The following is a 17,165-nucleotide window of genomic DNA, read 5'->3' as shown; positions in this document are numbered from 1 at the left end:
GGAGGCAAGAGACTCGCTTGAGCCCAGGAGTTGGAGGTTGCTGTGAGCTGTAATGCCACGGCACTCTACCCAGGGGGACAGCTTGAGGCTCCTGTCTCAAAAAAAAAAAAAAGAAAAAAGAAAAAAGAAACCAAAACATTGTATGCTTTTTAATGTTTGAAAAATATATGCCTAAATGTAAAATTTAAGATATAGAGTATAAGGTTGTTAAACTATTACAAAACAATGTCTTACTTTTTGTCCCAGAATGGTCACACCAGTTTGCATTTCCATCAGCAGAGTTAGAAGAGTTTTATAGTAATTACCACATATCCTTATTGACACCTGCTGTCATCAAACTTTGCAATCTAATTGGCATAAAATGACTTAGCTTTCATCTTCATTTCATAAATATTTATTAAACTCCACCATGACCTGGGCACTGTTCTAGATGGTTGGAATATATCAGTGAACAAGAAAAATAAGATCACTTCCTTTATGGATTTTTTTTTGTATTACATCATAGCTGTGTACATTAATGCAGTCATGGGGTACAATGTGCTGGATTTATATACAATTTGAAATATTCATCAAACTGGTTAACATAGCCTTCATGGCATTTTCTTAGCTATTGTGTTAAGATATTTATATTCTACATTTAGTAAATGTCACATGTACCCTTGTAAGATGTACGGTTTATGGAGCTTTGATTCTAGCACGTCTTAGTTATTGTTCTTAGTTGAAAAAGGACAAATTTTTTTGTGTAGAATGTGATTTTTGATAAATGTATGTATTGTTGAATCATTAACATCTGATTAAGCTAATTAGTATCTGCCACCTCACATATTTTGTGATTTGAATATTTAAAATCTACTCTTAGCAATTTTAATTTGTAGTCACTATTTTGCATAATAGAACTCCAGAATTTTTAGCTTTAATTTCACATTTTTTCCATTTTTAGTTCTGCTCTTTCCAAATATCCCTAGTCATTTTTCCAGTTCTCCTTTTTCTTACTTACTTTAAACTATGTATTGTATGATAAAACATGGATCCTTAAAATAATAAAACAAATATATGATTTAATGAAGTATTGCCCGGTAAATATCTGTGTAATCACCATCTAGGTTAAAGTTAAAAATTTGCCAATTGTCCTAAGAGCCCCTCCACGTATCTCATCCCGTTCACGCTCTTCTTCCTTCATAAGTAACCACTGTCCTGGCTTTTACGGTACTCACTTCTTTGTGGTTTTTTTTTATAGCTTTATCAACTAAATTTGAATCCCTAATGCTGTAGTTTGGTCTTGGCAATTTTTTTTTTTTTTTTGAGACAGAGTCTCAAGGTGTCCCCTTAGGTAGAGTGCAATGGTGTCACAGCTCACAGCAACTTCAAACTCTTGGACTTAAGCGATTCTTTTGCCTCAGCCTCCCAAGTAACTGGGACTACAGGCGCCTGCCACAACACCCAGCTGTTTTTTGGTTGCATTTGTCATTGTTTAGCAGGCCTGGGCCAGGTTCAAACCCTCCACTTTTGGTGTATGTGGCCGGGGCCCTACTCACTGAGGTACAGGTGCTGAGCCAATTCCAGAGTTCTTACATGTTGCCAAGGTTACCTGTGTTCTTCACTTTTACAGGGTAAAAAATCCTTCCTCATATTTTCTTTCCTTGATGATCTTTGATATGTTGCTCTGTTTTTTTCTGCTTTTGAAAAGTCTAATGATACTTAAATTTTCTTTTCTTTAAAAATCATTTTTTCTTTTTGTTTGGATGGCCAAAAGATTTTTCTTGTATCCAGTAATTTTATTAAATTTTGTCTTGATGTTGGTTATTCTGGGTCAGTACTCTCAGGTATAGTTAACTTTAGCTGTGACTGTTGATTGGGTGCAACTATACTTATCTTGTCCAGCATGGTGGTTTCAGGATGGTTGGACATTTTACATGGTAGCTAGGGCTTCTAGAGAGAATGTTTGAGCAGAGGCTTCATGGTCCTCTGTGACCCCATCCTGGAAGTCAACATTAGTTTCTCTGGCTCGGAGCCTGTGGCTCAAGTGGCTAAGGCACCAGCCACATACAATTTGAGCTGGTGGGTTCAAATCCAGCCTGGCCCACCAAACAACAATGACAGCTGCAACCAAAAAATAGCCAGGTATTGTGGCGGGCACCTGTAATCCCAGCTAGTAGGGAGGCAGAGGCAGGAGAATCGCTTGAGCCCAGGAAGTTGGAGGTTGCTGTTAGCTGTAATGCCATGGCATTCTACCCAGGGTGACAGCTTGAGCTGTCTCAAAAAAAAAAAAAAAAAATTAGTTTCTCTAATAATACTCTGTTCATCAAAGCAGTGGCAAGCCTGCCCAGATTCCATGAAGGGTGGCATACACCCTTGATGAAAGGAGTGACAAAGAATTTGTGTTTTAAAATCACCATAGGATTTATCTTGGCCATGTGTAGTGGCACGTGTCTGTAGTCCCTGATACTCAGGAAGCTGAGGCCGGAGGATGGCTTGAGCCCAGACTAGCCTGGGCAACATAGTAAAATTCTGTAACAAATAAATGAAAATCACTATTCTATTTGTCGTCACATTTGTCTGATTTTAAATTTAATTAAGTCAGTGATCATGCAGTTTAAATTTATTGTTGATATGTGCTAAGATTATTGTTAAAATATCTATAATATAACTTTTGATCTATTTTGGAAGTAAACCTTACTAGATTTGGAGAGAATTATTGCCACTAGTAGCCCAATATAAAATATTGAGATGACTTTGTAAAATAAATACAGTATATGTATTTATAGTACATATGTAGATAATTTTCATAGATAAAAATCGCAAGTAAAATCTGAAATATTTCTCATTACAAATGAAGAAATAAGAAGCAAATATAAAGGTTTGTAACCACATCCTGGTTTGAGATTTGTATAAGTTTGAGCCAACTTACTGTGCTTTGACTTTATTTTCACAGTAAATGAATTTTTTTATTTTTTATTTGTTTTAATGTATTCTGTATACGTCATATATATATATATATATACACACACACAAATGATAAGTAAACTGTTTTTATCAGAGTAGAGCATTTTACTAATGTTATAGAGCTAGTCTACCTTTGAATAAATGAGGTTTTAATGTTTTTTAAAGAAACCAAGAATATGGTTTCATTGGATTTGAAGGCATTACAAAATTTTTGCAGTGTATTTTCTTCTTTATGATATTTTGTTTTATTTACACCAAAAAAACCATACTTGAGATCTTTATACTTAACTGATTCTACTCAATATAAGTAAGTGGGTGATGAAGGATTACACAATCACAAAAAAAATAATTCTGTAAGTAGCATCTCTTACACTGTTTGACTTTAGAGCTTGTCTATTTTGCCAAAATAGCTTAATGAACTATAGCTAAAAAACATTTGCATTTGTGTAGTGCCTGTGTTGCCTTACTGTGGTTGTATTGCATCCTCTTAGAAGGGTCTTTCCCCTAAAAGTTTATATTAACTTCTACAAATTAATAATCATAGTGATGTCTATTTAAAATTTTTATTTGCAGGTAAGCTTTTGGGTTGTTAGAGAGATTCTTCATGCTCAAACATTAAAAATCAGAGCAGAAGTTTTGAGCCACTATATTAAAACTGCTAAGGTAAGAAACACTTGTGTTTTCATTTTTGAGTTCAGCCATTCCTTCTGTGGAAGTGAATATTTGCCTGTGTTACTTTATTTGGTATTTACTAGTACTGGAAAAATAAGGCCTATTGATTATGTAAGTTAATTTTTAAAACTGGATGCCTATTTTCTTTACCTTTTTCTATATCCTTCCTGTTTTCCTTCCTTTTCTTTTATATCCTTCCTCCCTCTCTCTGAGTAGCTGAATTATATGTAAAGTATGATGTCTAGGCCTAGTGTGGTGGCTCATGCCTATAATCCTAGCACTCTGGCAGGCCAGGGTGGGTGGATTTTGCCTAAGCTCACAGGTTTGAGACCAGCCTGAGCAAGAGCAAGACCCCCGTCTCTGACAGTAGCTGGGCATTGTGGTGAGCACCTATAGTCCCAGATACTCATGTGGCTGAGGTAAGAGAACTACTTGAGCCCAAGTTTAAGGTTGCTGTGAGCTATAACACCACAGCACTCTACTGAAGGTGACTAAGTGAGACTGTGTCTCCCAAAAATAAAAAAATGTATGATATCTATACAGTAGTGGACTATTCTGTAACTGATGGAAGAAAGCCATCTAGGATTAAGTGAAAGCATGTCAAGCAGAGGCTGTCCTATTAGACAGGTGAAGGTATCTCAGGTAATCTCAGAGCTGCCCTCAGAAAGCATAGATGGGTAGCCTGTAGTTAACCTGTAGATAACTCTCCTAGATTCTGACAAAGGAGCACCTTAGAGAAAGCCTGACTGTTCAATTTGCCAATGTAGATTTTCTGTACAGATGCAGATACCCTCCACAAAAGGCAACTCTGCAGGGCTATTTCTATCTGCAGCCCCTCTGAATAGCTGTCTCAAAATATGTCAAAGAAGTATATTTTGGGGTGAAATATTTTTGGTTTCCTTCAATAATAAGTTCACTAAGAAGTATGGTTAATTATAGCCACATTCATTCTTCATTTACCCCCGCCACCCCTGGAGACAGAGTCTCACTTTGTCGCCCTTGGTAAGGTGCTATGGCGTCCTAGCTCACAGCAACCTCAAACTCTAGGGCTCAAGCTATACTTTTGCTTCAGCCTCCCAAGTACCTGGGATTACTGGTGCCTGCCACAACACTTGGCTATCTTTAGAGATGAAGTCCTCTCTGGCTCAGGCTGATCTCGAACCTGTGAGCTTAGGCAGTCCACCCACTGTAACTTCCCAGAATGCTGGAATTAGAGATGTGAGCCATGGCGCCCAGCCCCCATTCTTCATTACTGTAATGAATACATGGGGATGTAACCTAATCTTACCTATGAATGAAAAAAGATAGACTAAAATGAGGATACCATGTTTATATTTATCATGTCATAACTTTTCCATATTTTCCTTGAGCACATGGGAACAATTCTAACATTCTGTGGCACTAGGTGGCAGAACTAGCCTTCTATGAATTTTATATTTTGCAGAAGTGTCATAAAATTTTTAAAAACGTTCTCAGTGATATGTTAATAAATATTGTTTTTTAGCTAATAGAAATTAATGAATCTTCTCCATAGATTCTGAATTTCTGTCATTGTTTCTGGTTTGTTAGATTTTTAACTTACTTGTATGTTTCACTAATCATCAAATTTTGCCCATCAAACCTACCATTGTCCTTCTCACTAAGCAATCATTTAATCAGTTCAGACTCTTATTTTTGGCAGCACTGGCTTTCATTCTAACCCCTATAATTATTTTTATAATTATAAATTGCAATTATATAAATATAAGTAGTATAATAAAATATAAATAATATAATTATTATTATAATTACTGTCTCTTTAATCCCTCTATTTTATATTCGGTTTGTTATCAAACTGGCACGCCTGAGTGTTCCTTGAGTAAAGTGTATCAGTCAGTGTTCTCCAGAGAGACAGAACCATAGCATTCTGCATAAATGTGTATAAACAGATTTAGATAGAAAATGGTGTGTGAATAGATAGAAATTGTCTCACTTGATTGTAGGGGCCAGCAAGTCTGAAATTTGTAGGGCAGACCAATATATTGGAAACCCAGACAGGAATTTAGTGGGTAGTCTTGAAGCAGAATTTCTACTTTTCTTTTTTAGTTTTCACTATTAAGGCCTTTCAACTGATTGAGTGAGGGCCACTGGTATTACCCAGTGTTTTCTGTTAGACTTAAAGTCAGCTGGTGGTAGATGTCAAGCACATCTACAAAATATCTTCATATATAGTAAAGTATTTGATTAAATAACTGGTACTGTCATCTAGCCAAATTGGCACATAAAATTATCATCACATGGCTATAAAAATATTTATGAAAATACGTAATGTATCAAAGGCATGATAAAGTGACTACTCAGGTACTCACTGCCCACTCATATGCTTCTTTGTATACAGTCCCCTTCCCTCCTACTGCAAAGGGAACCATGGGCCTGAATTTTTATGTTTATTTTTCTTTTTACAGTTTTACTCTATATATGTGTTTCTGAATAATATGTTTTTATAAATGTATGCTTTGGGATTTGGTTTAAATTGAATTCTGTATTTACTTTTATGGCTTTTTTTTTTTTCAGCAGTGTTACCTAATTTGAGAGTTTTGAGAGTACATCTGTTGTAGCATATACTGTTGTTGCCTATACCACAAATTATTGAATACACTGTAATTTGGGTCACTTCCAAATTTTTGCTACTATAAACATTGCTGTTATAAGCATTCTTGTATGAATCTCTTGGTGTTTTTGTGAAGGTTGAAGCTCTAAAAATACTGAGTTCATACTAGCAGTTAAATTCCTGCTCATTTCTCTTTGTTTTCCAAACTGGTGATACTATACATGGCATCACTAGCAGCAGTATTTGAAGATGCCTATAGTTCCTCAGCCTTGTCACCACTTGATACTGTCAGAATTTTTCATTGTGGCCAACTGTGTTCAGTGTGAAATACACCTCATTTTAGTTTGAATTGCCTTTCATTGAATCTAATAGGAATGAACATTTTTCTATGTTGTCCACTTAGGTTTTTTCCCCTCAAAGATCTGTTCAAGATCTTTCAGGAATTTCCTATTTTTAGTATTGGTCTTTTATTGATTTTTATTGGATTTATTTATAGAACTCTAGATTCTAGCCAGTTCTTAGATGTTTGTATAATCTTCCTATTGATAATTGCTTTTTTCCTGTTATCTTTTGATATGGATATTCTAATTTTAGTAGGCAAATTTATTCACCTTTAATTTTGCCTTATTCTGTTTGGGCTACTATAACAAAAACACCATACACTGGATTGCTTCTATCTGTAAACAAGAAACATTTATTTCTCTTGGTTCTGGAGAACTATGAAGATCAGGTCCAAAATCAAGGCGCCAGCAGAGTTAGTGCCTTCTGCGGGCCCATTCCTCGTAGATGACACATTCTTACTGTGCCCTTGCAGGGTGCAAGGAGCAAGGCAGCTCTCTGCAACCTCTTTTATAAAGACACTAATCTGAATCATGAGGACAGAGTTAAAGACCCCATCTCCCACCAGTCTCACATTGAGGATTAGGTCTCAACATGAGAATTTGGGTGGCATGCAACAGTTAGACCATACCAATTAGTTAATATTTAATCCAATTTAACAATATCTCATTTAAGGAATCTTACCATAACCTTATATTATTCTTTAAACATTTTATAGCTTTGATTTTTGGTACTTGGGTATTAATCCACCTGGAATAAAATTTTATATATGATATGATATGGATTCCATTTCCTATTTTTTCCATATGAATAATTATTCTGGTACTGTTTTTAAAAATATCTTTCTTTTTTAAAGTTTCCTTTATCTTTCTCTGGAAGCATTTTATGTCACCTTTGTAATCAAAAAAATAGGGTGTTTTTTTTTCTTTTTTTTTTTTTTTAGAGACAGAGTCTCAGTATCACCCTCGGTAGAGTGCTGTGGTATGACAGCTCACAGCAACCTCCACCTCCTGGGCTTAGGCAATTCTCTTGCCTCAGCCTCCCGAGTAGCTGGGACTACAGGTGCCCGCCACAATGCCTGGCTGTTGTTGGTTGCAGTTTGGCTGGGGCTGGGTTCAAACCTGCCACTCTTGGCCTATGTGGCCTGCGCCCTACTCAATGAGCCACAGGCACTGCCAGACTGATAGATTTTTTTTTTCCTTAGCCACAGATACAATTTCATAGTATCAAGCTTCCTTGGTGCTATTAAGCTATTCATTTAATTTTGCTTTTAAGATTTTTTTTTAGTGTTTGATATTCTGTACTTTTCTGTATCTTTTTTTTTCCCCTAAGTTTATATTTCTTTATATTTATTCTTCTTGGGATTCCTTGAGCTTCTTTTTTATAGGAATTAGTGTCTTTCTGTAATTCAGTAAAATTCTTTGCTGTTCTCTCTCAAATATTACTTTTACTCCATTATTTTTGTCATATCCTTCTGCCAACTCTTGACTAGATAAATACTGGTATTTATTCCCAGAGAGTACAGATAGTGCCAAAGTAGAGATCACAGTTCTGTTGTGGGCCTAAAACAACTTACTGTACCATAGTAGATAGTCGAAAGACAGATTTCTGGGTAGGCGTGGTAGCTCACACCTATTATCTTAGCACTTCAGGAAGGAGGCTGAGGTGGGAGGATCACTTGAGATCAGGAGTTTGAGACCAGCTTGGGCAACATAGTGAGACCCTGTCTCTACAAAGAAAGAGAAACAATGTACACCCTCCATCCCAAGATACTTAGGAGACTGAGGTGAGAGGATCCTTTGAGCCCAGAATTTGAGGTAGTAGTAAGCTGTAAAGATGCCACTGTACCTCAACCTGGGCAATATGGTGAAACTCTTCTTACAAAAAATTAAAAATGAAAATAAAGACATACCTCAACAATGAGCCTAATAAATACTGAAACACTACAGTTACCTAGATTGTACTTATTAATCTATATTTTTCTTGTGTTCATGTTGTTTATTTTTCATGGTTCTCCCCCATTTTCTTAAATCTTCAGAAATTGTATGAGCTGAATAACCTTCATGCACTTATGGCAGTGGTTTCTGGCTTACAGAGTGCCCCAATTTTCAGGTTGACTAAAACATGGGCGGTGAGTAAATCTTTCTTAATGAAAGGTTAAACTTCCTGTGGGAAGTAATGATGTGTTACTTTTTTTTGTAGTTCTTAGCAAGGTTGATATTATGATAATAGATAAGGACTTTTAAATTCCTTTGTGTTTTGTTCTTTGAAAGTTATGTTTTCTCTCCTTCAGCATTCCATCAGGTTTATAAGGTAATTTTTGGGTAAATTAATTATAGCTGGTACTTGGCTTCTGCTCATTAGGGAATCATTTTTTTAGAAGCACTTTAAATATCTTTGACAACACAGTTTTTCATATTCAACTGATGGGAAAGTATGAATGCAAAAAAATTACATTTTATCTTGTAAAGATGATGTTTTTGGATAGTTGAGGAGGATCTAAAGTTGAAGCTTCAGAAAACAAAATTTTTTTCCTTAGTAGTAATAGAAAGTCTGATGGTTAATAAGAAATTTTGATATTATTATATTAATTATATTTGATTCAATTACTTTTACAATGTCAGGGTATGAATTTTGACCTGTATAAGTCTATGTATTTTCATATTTGACATGATTCTGCACTCAGTATTTCAAGATTTTAAATTAATATTTCATTAAAGTAAAATTTTATATTTAATTACATTTATTTATATCCAGTATTGTTCTTTAATGTTAAAGAACAATGATTTTGTTTAGCGTCTATTACATTTTGTACAGAGAATGTGTTTTTAAGATCCTATGTTAAAAATATGACTGTCTTTTTTAAACTTATTTTCATTACTAAAGTATAACTTTGTTTTTAATTAACCAAGTGCAGCTTTTGCTTTTCATAATATCTGAAGAGACAGATGTTTCTCATGAAAGCCAGCATAGATATATTGGAAAAACATTAATGTGGAAATGCTTATTATCCTTCTTGTGTTATATTTGTATTACAGAGTGAAGAACCTTCCCCTGAGTGAAGGGTTTTCTTACTTTAAAAATAATTTTTAATAGGGCAGTGCCTGTGGCTCAAAGGAGAGGGCACTGGCCCCATATACCAGAGGTGGTGGGTTCAAACCCAGCCCCAGCCAAAAACTTCAAAAAAAAAAATAATAATAATAATTTTTAATAATGATGGTCTTTTTCTCTTAAAATTTGAATTTCATGGAAGAATGGAAATGATAATACAGTTACAAATTCCATCTTTAAAGTCTTAGAAAAGAGTTGTAGTCTGATTTATGCTGTGGTTAAGAGATGAGATACATTTCCCTCAAGTTAATTTTTGTTTTCCTGGAAGTTATCTTCATTGTCTCGCTCATATATTTGCATGGAAAAGAATAATTTTTATTTGGTAACACTTGCATTATTTATCTGAGTAAAACTTTTGATGTCTATATTAAATTTTAAAATATTCTATCCTGTGTCAGACTCTAATTGTCTGTTAACACAGTTGTGTACAATTTCAACAAAGTCCCAGTCTAATACATCTAACATTCTACTGGGGAAAGAGATTGGAAATAAATAAATGACATATTATAAATAGTGGTAAGTGCTCTGAAGAAAAATGTGGTAGGAAGGAGAGTGGGGTAGTACTGTTTCATACAGTGTGTTAAGAGATAAGTAATAGCTGGGTAGCGACCTGGAGGAACTAAGGGAACCATTTATGTGGTTATCAAAGAGAAAGGACTTCCAAGTAGAGATAATACCAAGTACAGAGGCCCAGATATGTTCAGAGAATAGCAGGGTTCAGTGTTGACAGAGTGGAATAAGCTAGGAAGGTAGTGGGGTGGTAGGAAACAAGTTCAAAGAGATGGCATTGAATCTGATAATCAAGATGCTATTTACTCATACTCAGGTATAGAGAAGGAGCATGCGGAATGGGGTTCTATTTGAAACATAATGTGTTTGAATAGGCTGACAAGATCTTTGTGAGTTGCAAGGTCAAAGTTAGATATGTAAGTTTACAGAAGTAGTTGGGGCTAGAGCAATATTTTTGTAATCACGAGCATAAATTATTTAAAGTAGATGGGTTCACTTAAAGAGTAAGCACAGGTGAAAAGCCCTGGGACCTTCCAAGATCAGAAAAACGAGAAGGAATCAACAAAGAAAATTATGGGGCAAAATTTTCCAGTTCAATTAAAGGAATTGTTTCGAGAAAGATTGGTCACCTTTATCAGATAACACTAATAAGTTGAATAAGGTACAAACTTTGGCAGTTAGAGAGTATCAGTGACCTTGGCAAGAAAGATTTCAGTGTAATAGTGGTGAAAAACTGGACTTCACAGAATGATTACAAAGAAGTGGGTATAGTGAATTTGCCCTAATGGGTGGCAGTGGGTTGCTGCAGAGCAATCTCATAATGGCTGGAAGGGAAGATGAGACCAAAGATTTGTGGTATTTTGTTGTATATGGAGACGGCATTCATGACATTATGTTTTAAGCTAGTGGCAGTGATCTTGTAGAAAAGGAAAAATGGTAAGAGAATGAGGGGTTTCACTGGTGATGTGTTTTATTACCTGAAACAGAAGGGCCAGGACTCTAATATAGCCCTACAGTTTATCCTTTTTTTTTTGGAGACAGAGTATTGTTCTGTTGCCTGGGCTACAGTGCCATGGCTTCAGCCTAGCTCACAGCCTCAAACTTCTGTGCTCAAACAATCCTACTGCCTCAGCCCTTGACTAGCTAGCGCTATAAGTGCATGCCACCCTGCCTAGCTAATTTTGCTTTTTTTTTTTTTTTTTTAGGGAGTGCGGGGGCTTAGGTTATTCAGGCTGGAATTGAACTCCTGACCTTAAGTGATCTTCCCCCTTGGCCTCCCAAAATTCTGTTTACAGATGTGAGCCATGTCTGATCTCACTTGCATTATTTATCTTGCATTATTTATCCATTTTAACAGAAGGAAAGGGAATGCATTTGATTACAGATTCCTATAAATGGGTAAATTTGGTGGTGGAATTTGTAGTTCTTCTGATTGCTTTGAAAGTGATGAGGGAGAGATATTCGAGGTTTGAAGAAAGAGGAAAGGAAATGAAAGTCATTGGGAGAGCGTGAGAGTGCATTAACTTGGAGCACGTGATAGATTTGATAGGTCTTGTGTGGGATCCACTTAAGAATTTTGATCATGAATTTAAAGTAAAACCAGTCAGCAGAGTTACGTATTGAGGTGTTCAGTTTGCAGTAGTACAAAGAGCTGTCTACCCAGAGTTGGGGTTTTCCTATGCCTGTTTATTCCAGAGGAGTCAGGGGTAGCACAAGAGATGAAGGAGGGCAAACATAAGAACTGTTTTATAGGTAGATGAGAAAATTAAGTGAAAGGAAGGAGATGAAGAATAGCAAAAAGGTAATATGGTCACTGAGTTAGAAGTCCCAGTGGAGTCAAATGATTACTAGATTCACAATGAGAAAGGGGGTAGAAGCTTAGAGTAGCAGAGAGGTAAGATCATTGGAGGAAGAGAAGTGAGGAAACTGAGAAACCAGGGTGTTGGCAGTATTATCTCCATGAAGATGGCAATCATCAAGATACATGATAAGGATAATATTGGTTCATGGGCTTTTTCTCCAACTACTAAAGTTGTCAAGATACAGGGAAACAGTGACTTATAGATCTATAAATTACAGCACAAGTTTTGTCTAATATTGTAGCTATTAGCCATATGTGGCTATTAAATTTAAGTCATTGAAATTTTTGAAAATGAAAAATTCGGTCCTTTGGCCATATTAGCCACATTGCAAGTGCTCAGTAGCCGCATGTGGTGAGTGGCTGTCATACTGCACAGCATAGACAGAAGGTTTCACCATCACACAAAATTCAGCTTTGGTCTAGTGCTTTGAATTTAATAGAAGCTGGAGGATTTTAGTGAGGAAGGTGGGATAATGAGTTAGACAGTATTGAGAAGAGCAAGGGCCAAGGATTATAACAACTCTGCCTCCTATGTTACCAGTTCTATAAGGAAAGAAAGAGAAAAAGTTAAGGATACTGGTTTTATGGAAGATGGACCATGAGTTAAAGAGCATACAATTGGAAAGGCTTGGGGATGATTTTTTTTTTTTTTAACTAATAAAGGGATTGCACCAGAAAGACTATAACATCCTGTCTAGGAGATATATTAGCAGCATTCCCTTCAACATCAAAGGAAAGGACACCCATTTTCACGGTTCTATTAAATGTAGAATCACTGTGTTGAATAGAAACAGTGAAATGCTTATAGCAGTATCATTCACAGTACTCAAACATTTATACAAGCAATAAAACATTATTCTACCTTAAAAAGGAATGAAATTTTGATACATGCTATGCCAGAATGAACCTTGCAGACATCATAGTGAAGTAAGCCAGGCACAAAGTGGCAAATAACTGTATGACTCCATTTATATGATGAGCCTAGAGTAGTCAGACTCTTAGAGACAGCAAGTAAACTGGTGATTGCCAGAGATCAGGGGAAATGAGAATGGGGAGTTGTTGTTTTATGGTTTTAGAATTTCAGTTTGAGAAGAAAAAGTTCTGGAAACGATGGTTGCACAACAGTGCAGATGTAATTAATGTCATTGAACTATACACTTAAAAATTATTGAAATGGTCAATTTTATGTTACACATAGGTATTCTATCACAATTTTTAAAATAGAGTTTACTAAGGTAACTGAATATATGAATAACCAGTTATATTTGAAACAATTAAAAATATCATTCAAAAAGACACCATTTACAGTATTGACAGAAGAAACAAAATAGCAAACAATAGATCGAGTAAAATCTGTAATACTCCTATACAGAAAATTACAAAACTTTACAGAAAGTCATTAAAAACTAAATAGATGGAACAACAGCCCATGTTCATAGATAAGAAAATTTGAAGATTTTAGTTCTCCCCAAATGTATATAGATTATATGCAGCTTGAGTCAAAATCTCAATCTGAGCAGATAACACAATCTATATATATAGAAAACGCTAAAGACTTTTGAAAAACTGTTAGAACTAATAAAGGAATTCAGTATAATGTTCTAAGATAAAAAATAAACATACAAAAATTGTTCTGTTTTTATGTGCTAACAGCCAACTATTTGAAAAAGAAATTAAGGAAACAGTCCCATTTATAATAGCACCAACAAGGTACTTAGGAATAAATTTAACCAAGGGGGTAAAAGGTCTAGATACTGAAAACTATAAAACATTGATGAAAGATGAAGAAGACACAAATAATGGAAAGATATCCTGTGTTCATAGATTGGAAGAATTCATATTGTTAAAATGTCCATATTGCCCAAAGCAGTTCACAGATTCAAAGCAATCCCATCAAAATTCCAATGACATTTTTCACAGAATAGAAAAAAAATTCTAAAGTTTATGTGGGAACACAGTAGACTCAGAATAGCCAAAGCAAGAACAAAGCTAGAGGCAGGCCACACTATCTGATTTCAAAATGTACCACAAAGTTATAGTAATCAAAGCAGTAAGATAATAGCATAAAACAAACAATGGAATAGCATAAACAGACAAAATAAAGAGCCCAGAAATAAATACATGCACTTATAGCCAGTTGATCTTCAAAAGTGCCAAGAACCTGCAATACAGCGCCTATAGCTCAAGCAGCTAAGGCCACATACACCAGAGCTGGCGGGTTCGAATCTTGCCTGGGCCTGTCAGACAATGCTGGGCGTTGTGGTGGGTGCCTGTAGTGCCAGGCTAACCAAAAAATAGCTGGGCATTGTGGTGGGTGCCTATATATAGTCCCAACTACTTGGGAGACTTGAGGCAAGAGAATCGCTTAAGCCCAGGAGTTAGAGGTTGCTGTGAGCTGTGATGCTACGGCGCTCTACCCAGGGCTATAGCTTGAAGCTCTGACTCCAAAAAAAAACCCACAGTAGGGAAAGGATAGTCTCTTCAATAAGTTGTGCTGAAAAAAACTGGCTATCTATGTACAAAAGAATGAAAATGGACCTTTATCTCACATTATATACAAAAATGAAAAAGTAAGTTAAATACAAGACCTGAAACTGTAAAAACTATTAGAAGAAAACATAGGAAACATAGGGGACAAGGTACTTGCCATTGGTACTCTAGTAGTGATTGTTTTTTATAAGACCCTAAAAATACAGGGAGCAGAAACAAAAGTAGACAGTGAGATTGTCTCAAACTAAAAAGACTTTGCACAGCAAAAGAAACAATCAGTGGAGTAAAAAGACGATATAGGATGGGGATGATGTTGGTAAGCTGTATATATATATGTGTGTGTATATATATATATATATATATATTTTTTTTTTTTTTTTTTTTTTTAGAGACAGAGTCTTACTTTATGACCCTTGGTAGAGTGCTGTGACGTCACAGCTCACAGCAACCTCTAACTCCTGGGCTTAGGCGATTCTCTTGCCTCAGCCTTCCGAGTAGCTGGAACTATAGGTGCCCACCATAATGCCCGGCTATTTTTTGTTACGGTTTGGCAGGGGCCAGGTTCAAACCCACCACCCTCGATATATGGGGCCAGCATCCTACCCACAGAGCCACAGTTACCTTCCAAGCTCTACATCTTTTAAGGGGTTAATATCCAAAATACAATCAAGCATTGCTTAATAACCAGGATACATTCTGAGAAATGCTCCATTAGATGATTTTGTTATGCAAACATCACAGAGTGAACTTAACACAAACCTAGGTTGGATAGCCTACTTTCTATCTGCTAAATGGCATAGCCTATTGTTTCTAGGTTACATACCTGTACAGCTTGTTACTATACCCAATACTCCAGGCGGTTGTAACACCATGGTAACTTTGCATATCTAAACATAGAAAAGGCATGTAAAAATACAGTATGATCTTCTTACGAGAGCTCCTTTGTTTATGCAGTCTGTTGTTGACTCACATGTCATTACGCAGCATACAACTGTATGAGGAATGCAGAGCAAGACAAATAACCTGATTAAAAAAATGTCTGATTAGGCATTTCTCAAAAGAACATACAAATAAATGGCCAACAGGTACATGAAAAGGTGGTACTCAGCATCACTAATCATGAGAGCAGTGCAAATCAAAACCACAATGAGGTATCCTCTCATCTTTTAGAATGGCTAAAAGTCATTAACCAAAAAGACAAAAGATAACAAATGTTGGCAAGATGTGGTTAGAAAAGGGAACTCTTGTACAGTGTTGGTAGGGGATATAAATTATACAGCCATAATAGAGAACAGCATGGAGGTTTCCCCCAAATTAAAAACAGAACTACCAGACAATCCAGCAATCTCAGTACTGGGCATTTGCCCAAAGAATTGAAAGTACTGTGTCAAAGAGATACCCGCCCTCCCATGTTGACTGCAGCCTTATCCACAATAGCCAAGATACAGAAGCAGGTGTCCAGTGTAGTGTATATGTACATACAATAGAATACTACTACTCCTTAAAGAAGGAAATCCTAACATTTGCAACAACGTGGATAAACTTGGAGATCAGTATCCAAAGTGAAATAAGTCACACACAAAAAGACAAATACCGTATGATCTGGCCTATATGTGAAATCTAAACAAGTGTAACTCAGAAGAGAAGGGTGGTTGCTGAGGGGCAGGGGAACTGGGGAGTTGTTGGTCAGTGGGTACAAAGTTTCAGTTATGTAGTGTGAATTCTGAAGATCTAATGTACAGCCTGGTGACTGTAGTTATTTATAACATATTACATAGTTTAAATTTGCTAAAAGAGTAAAAAGAGTAAAAGAGTAGAGTAAAAGTAGTAGAGTAAAAGAGCCTGTGGCTCAAGTGGCTAAGACACCAGCCACATACACCAAAGGCGACGGGTTCAAATCCAGCCTGGCCAGCTATACAACTGCAAGAAAAAATAGCCAGGCATTGTGGCAGGTGCCTGTGGTCCCAGCTACTTGGGAGGCTGAGACAGGAGACTCACTTGAGCCCCGGAGTTGGAGGTTGCTATTAGCTGTGATGCCACAGCACTCTACCCAGGGGGACAGCTTGAAGCTCTGTCTCAAAAAAAAAAAAAGAGTAGCTCTTAAATGTTCTTACCTTAAACAGACGTGAAAGTTAATGTGAGGTGATAGGCACACCTCACATTGGCTCGATAGCTTGATAATCATTTTAAATGTATGAGTATATCAAAACATAACACTGTATAATTTAAATTTGCCAGGTATACCCAAATAGTGCTGACGATAAGGGATTGATTATAAAATTTATGTGGAAATGCAAATGTTTGGTAAGAGCCAGGTTGATTCTGAAGAAAATGGGGCTTGGGGACACGGGCACTTGCCCTAAAATATGTCCAGATATCTGGACATATTTTATTATTTTGGTAATATAGGATTCATGCAGATTTAGACATACCTACCAAGGAAGAACCCAGAAATAGATCCTTCCTTTTGCACTATAAAATTTAAAGGAATGTGATACGTGACAGTAATGGCATTATAAATTGGTGAAGAAATGAGGGACTGTTTGTTAATTGGGACTGGAAAATTGTTTACTAGCTTGGGGAAACATTAAATCAGCCCCTTACACCATTTATAAAAATCATTGTAAGATGAGTAAAGACTTAAATTCA

General features: G+C 36.1%; 1 protein-coding gene across 2 annotated transcripts in view; it reads left to right on the top strand.

Annotated features, from left to right (window-relative positions):
- Positions 1-17,165, top strand: part of RALGPS2 (Ral GEF with PH domain and SH3 binding motif 2) — a 117,810-nt gene that overhangs the window by 27,574 nt on the left and 73,071 nt on the right. For both annotated transcript variants that reach the window (XM_012802712.2, XM_012802711.2), the window contains exons 5-6: positions 3,517-3,606; positions 8,583-8,675. In XM_012802712.2, coding sequence (XP_012658166.1) covers positions 3,517-3,606; positions 8,583-8,675 — 183 coding nt within the window. The remainder of the gene's footprint in view (positions 1-3,516; positions 3,607-8,582; positions 8,676-17,165) is intronic.

The sequence above is a fragment of the Otolemur garnettii genome, unplaced genomic scaffold (assembly GCF_000181295.1).
Source record: "Otolemur garnettii isolate 467f Iridium unplaced genomic scaffold, OtoGar3 scaffold00016, whole genome shotgun sequence".
NCBI lineage: Eukaryota > Metazoa > Chordata > Mammalia > Primates > Galagidae > Otolemur > Otolemur garnettii.
This window is presented reverse-complemented; position numbering and strand designations above follow the sequence as displayed.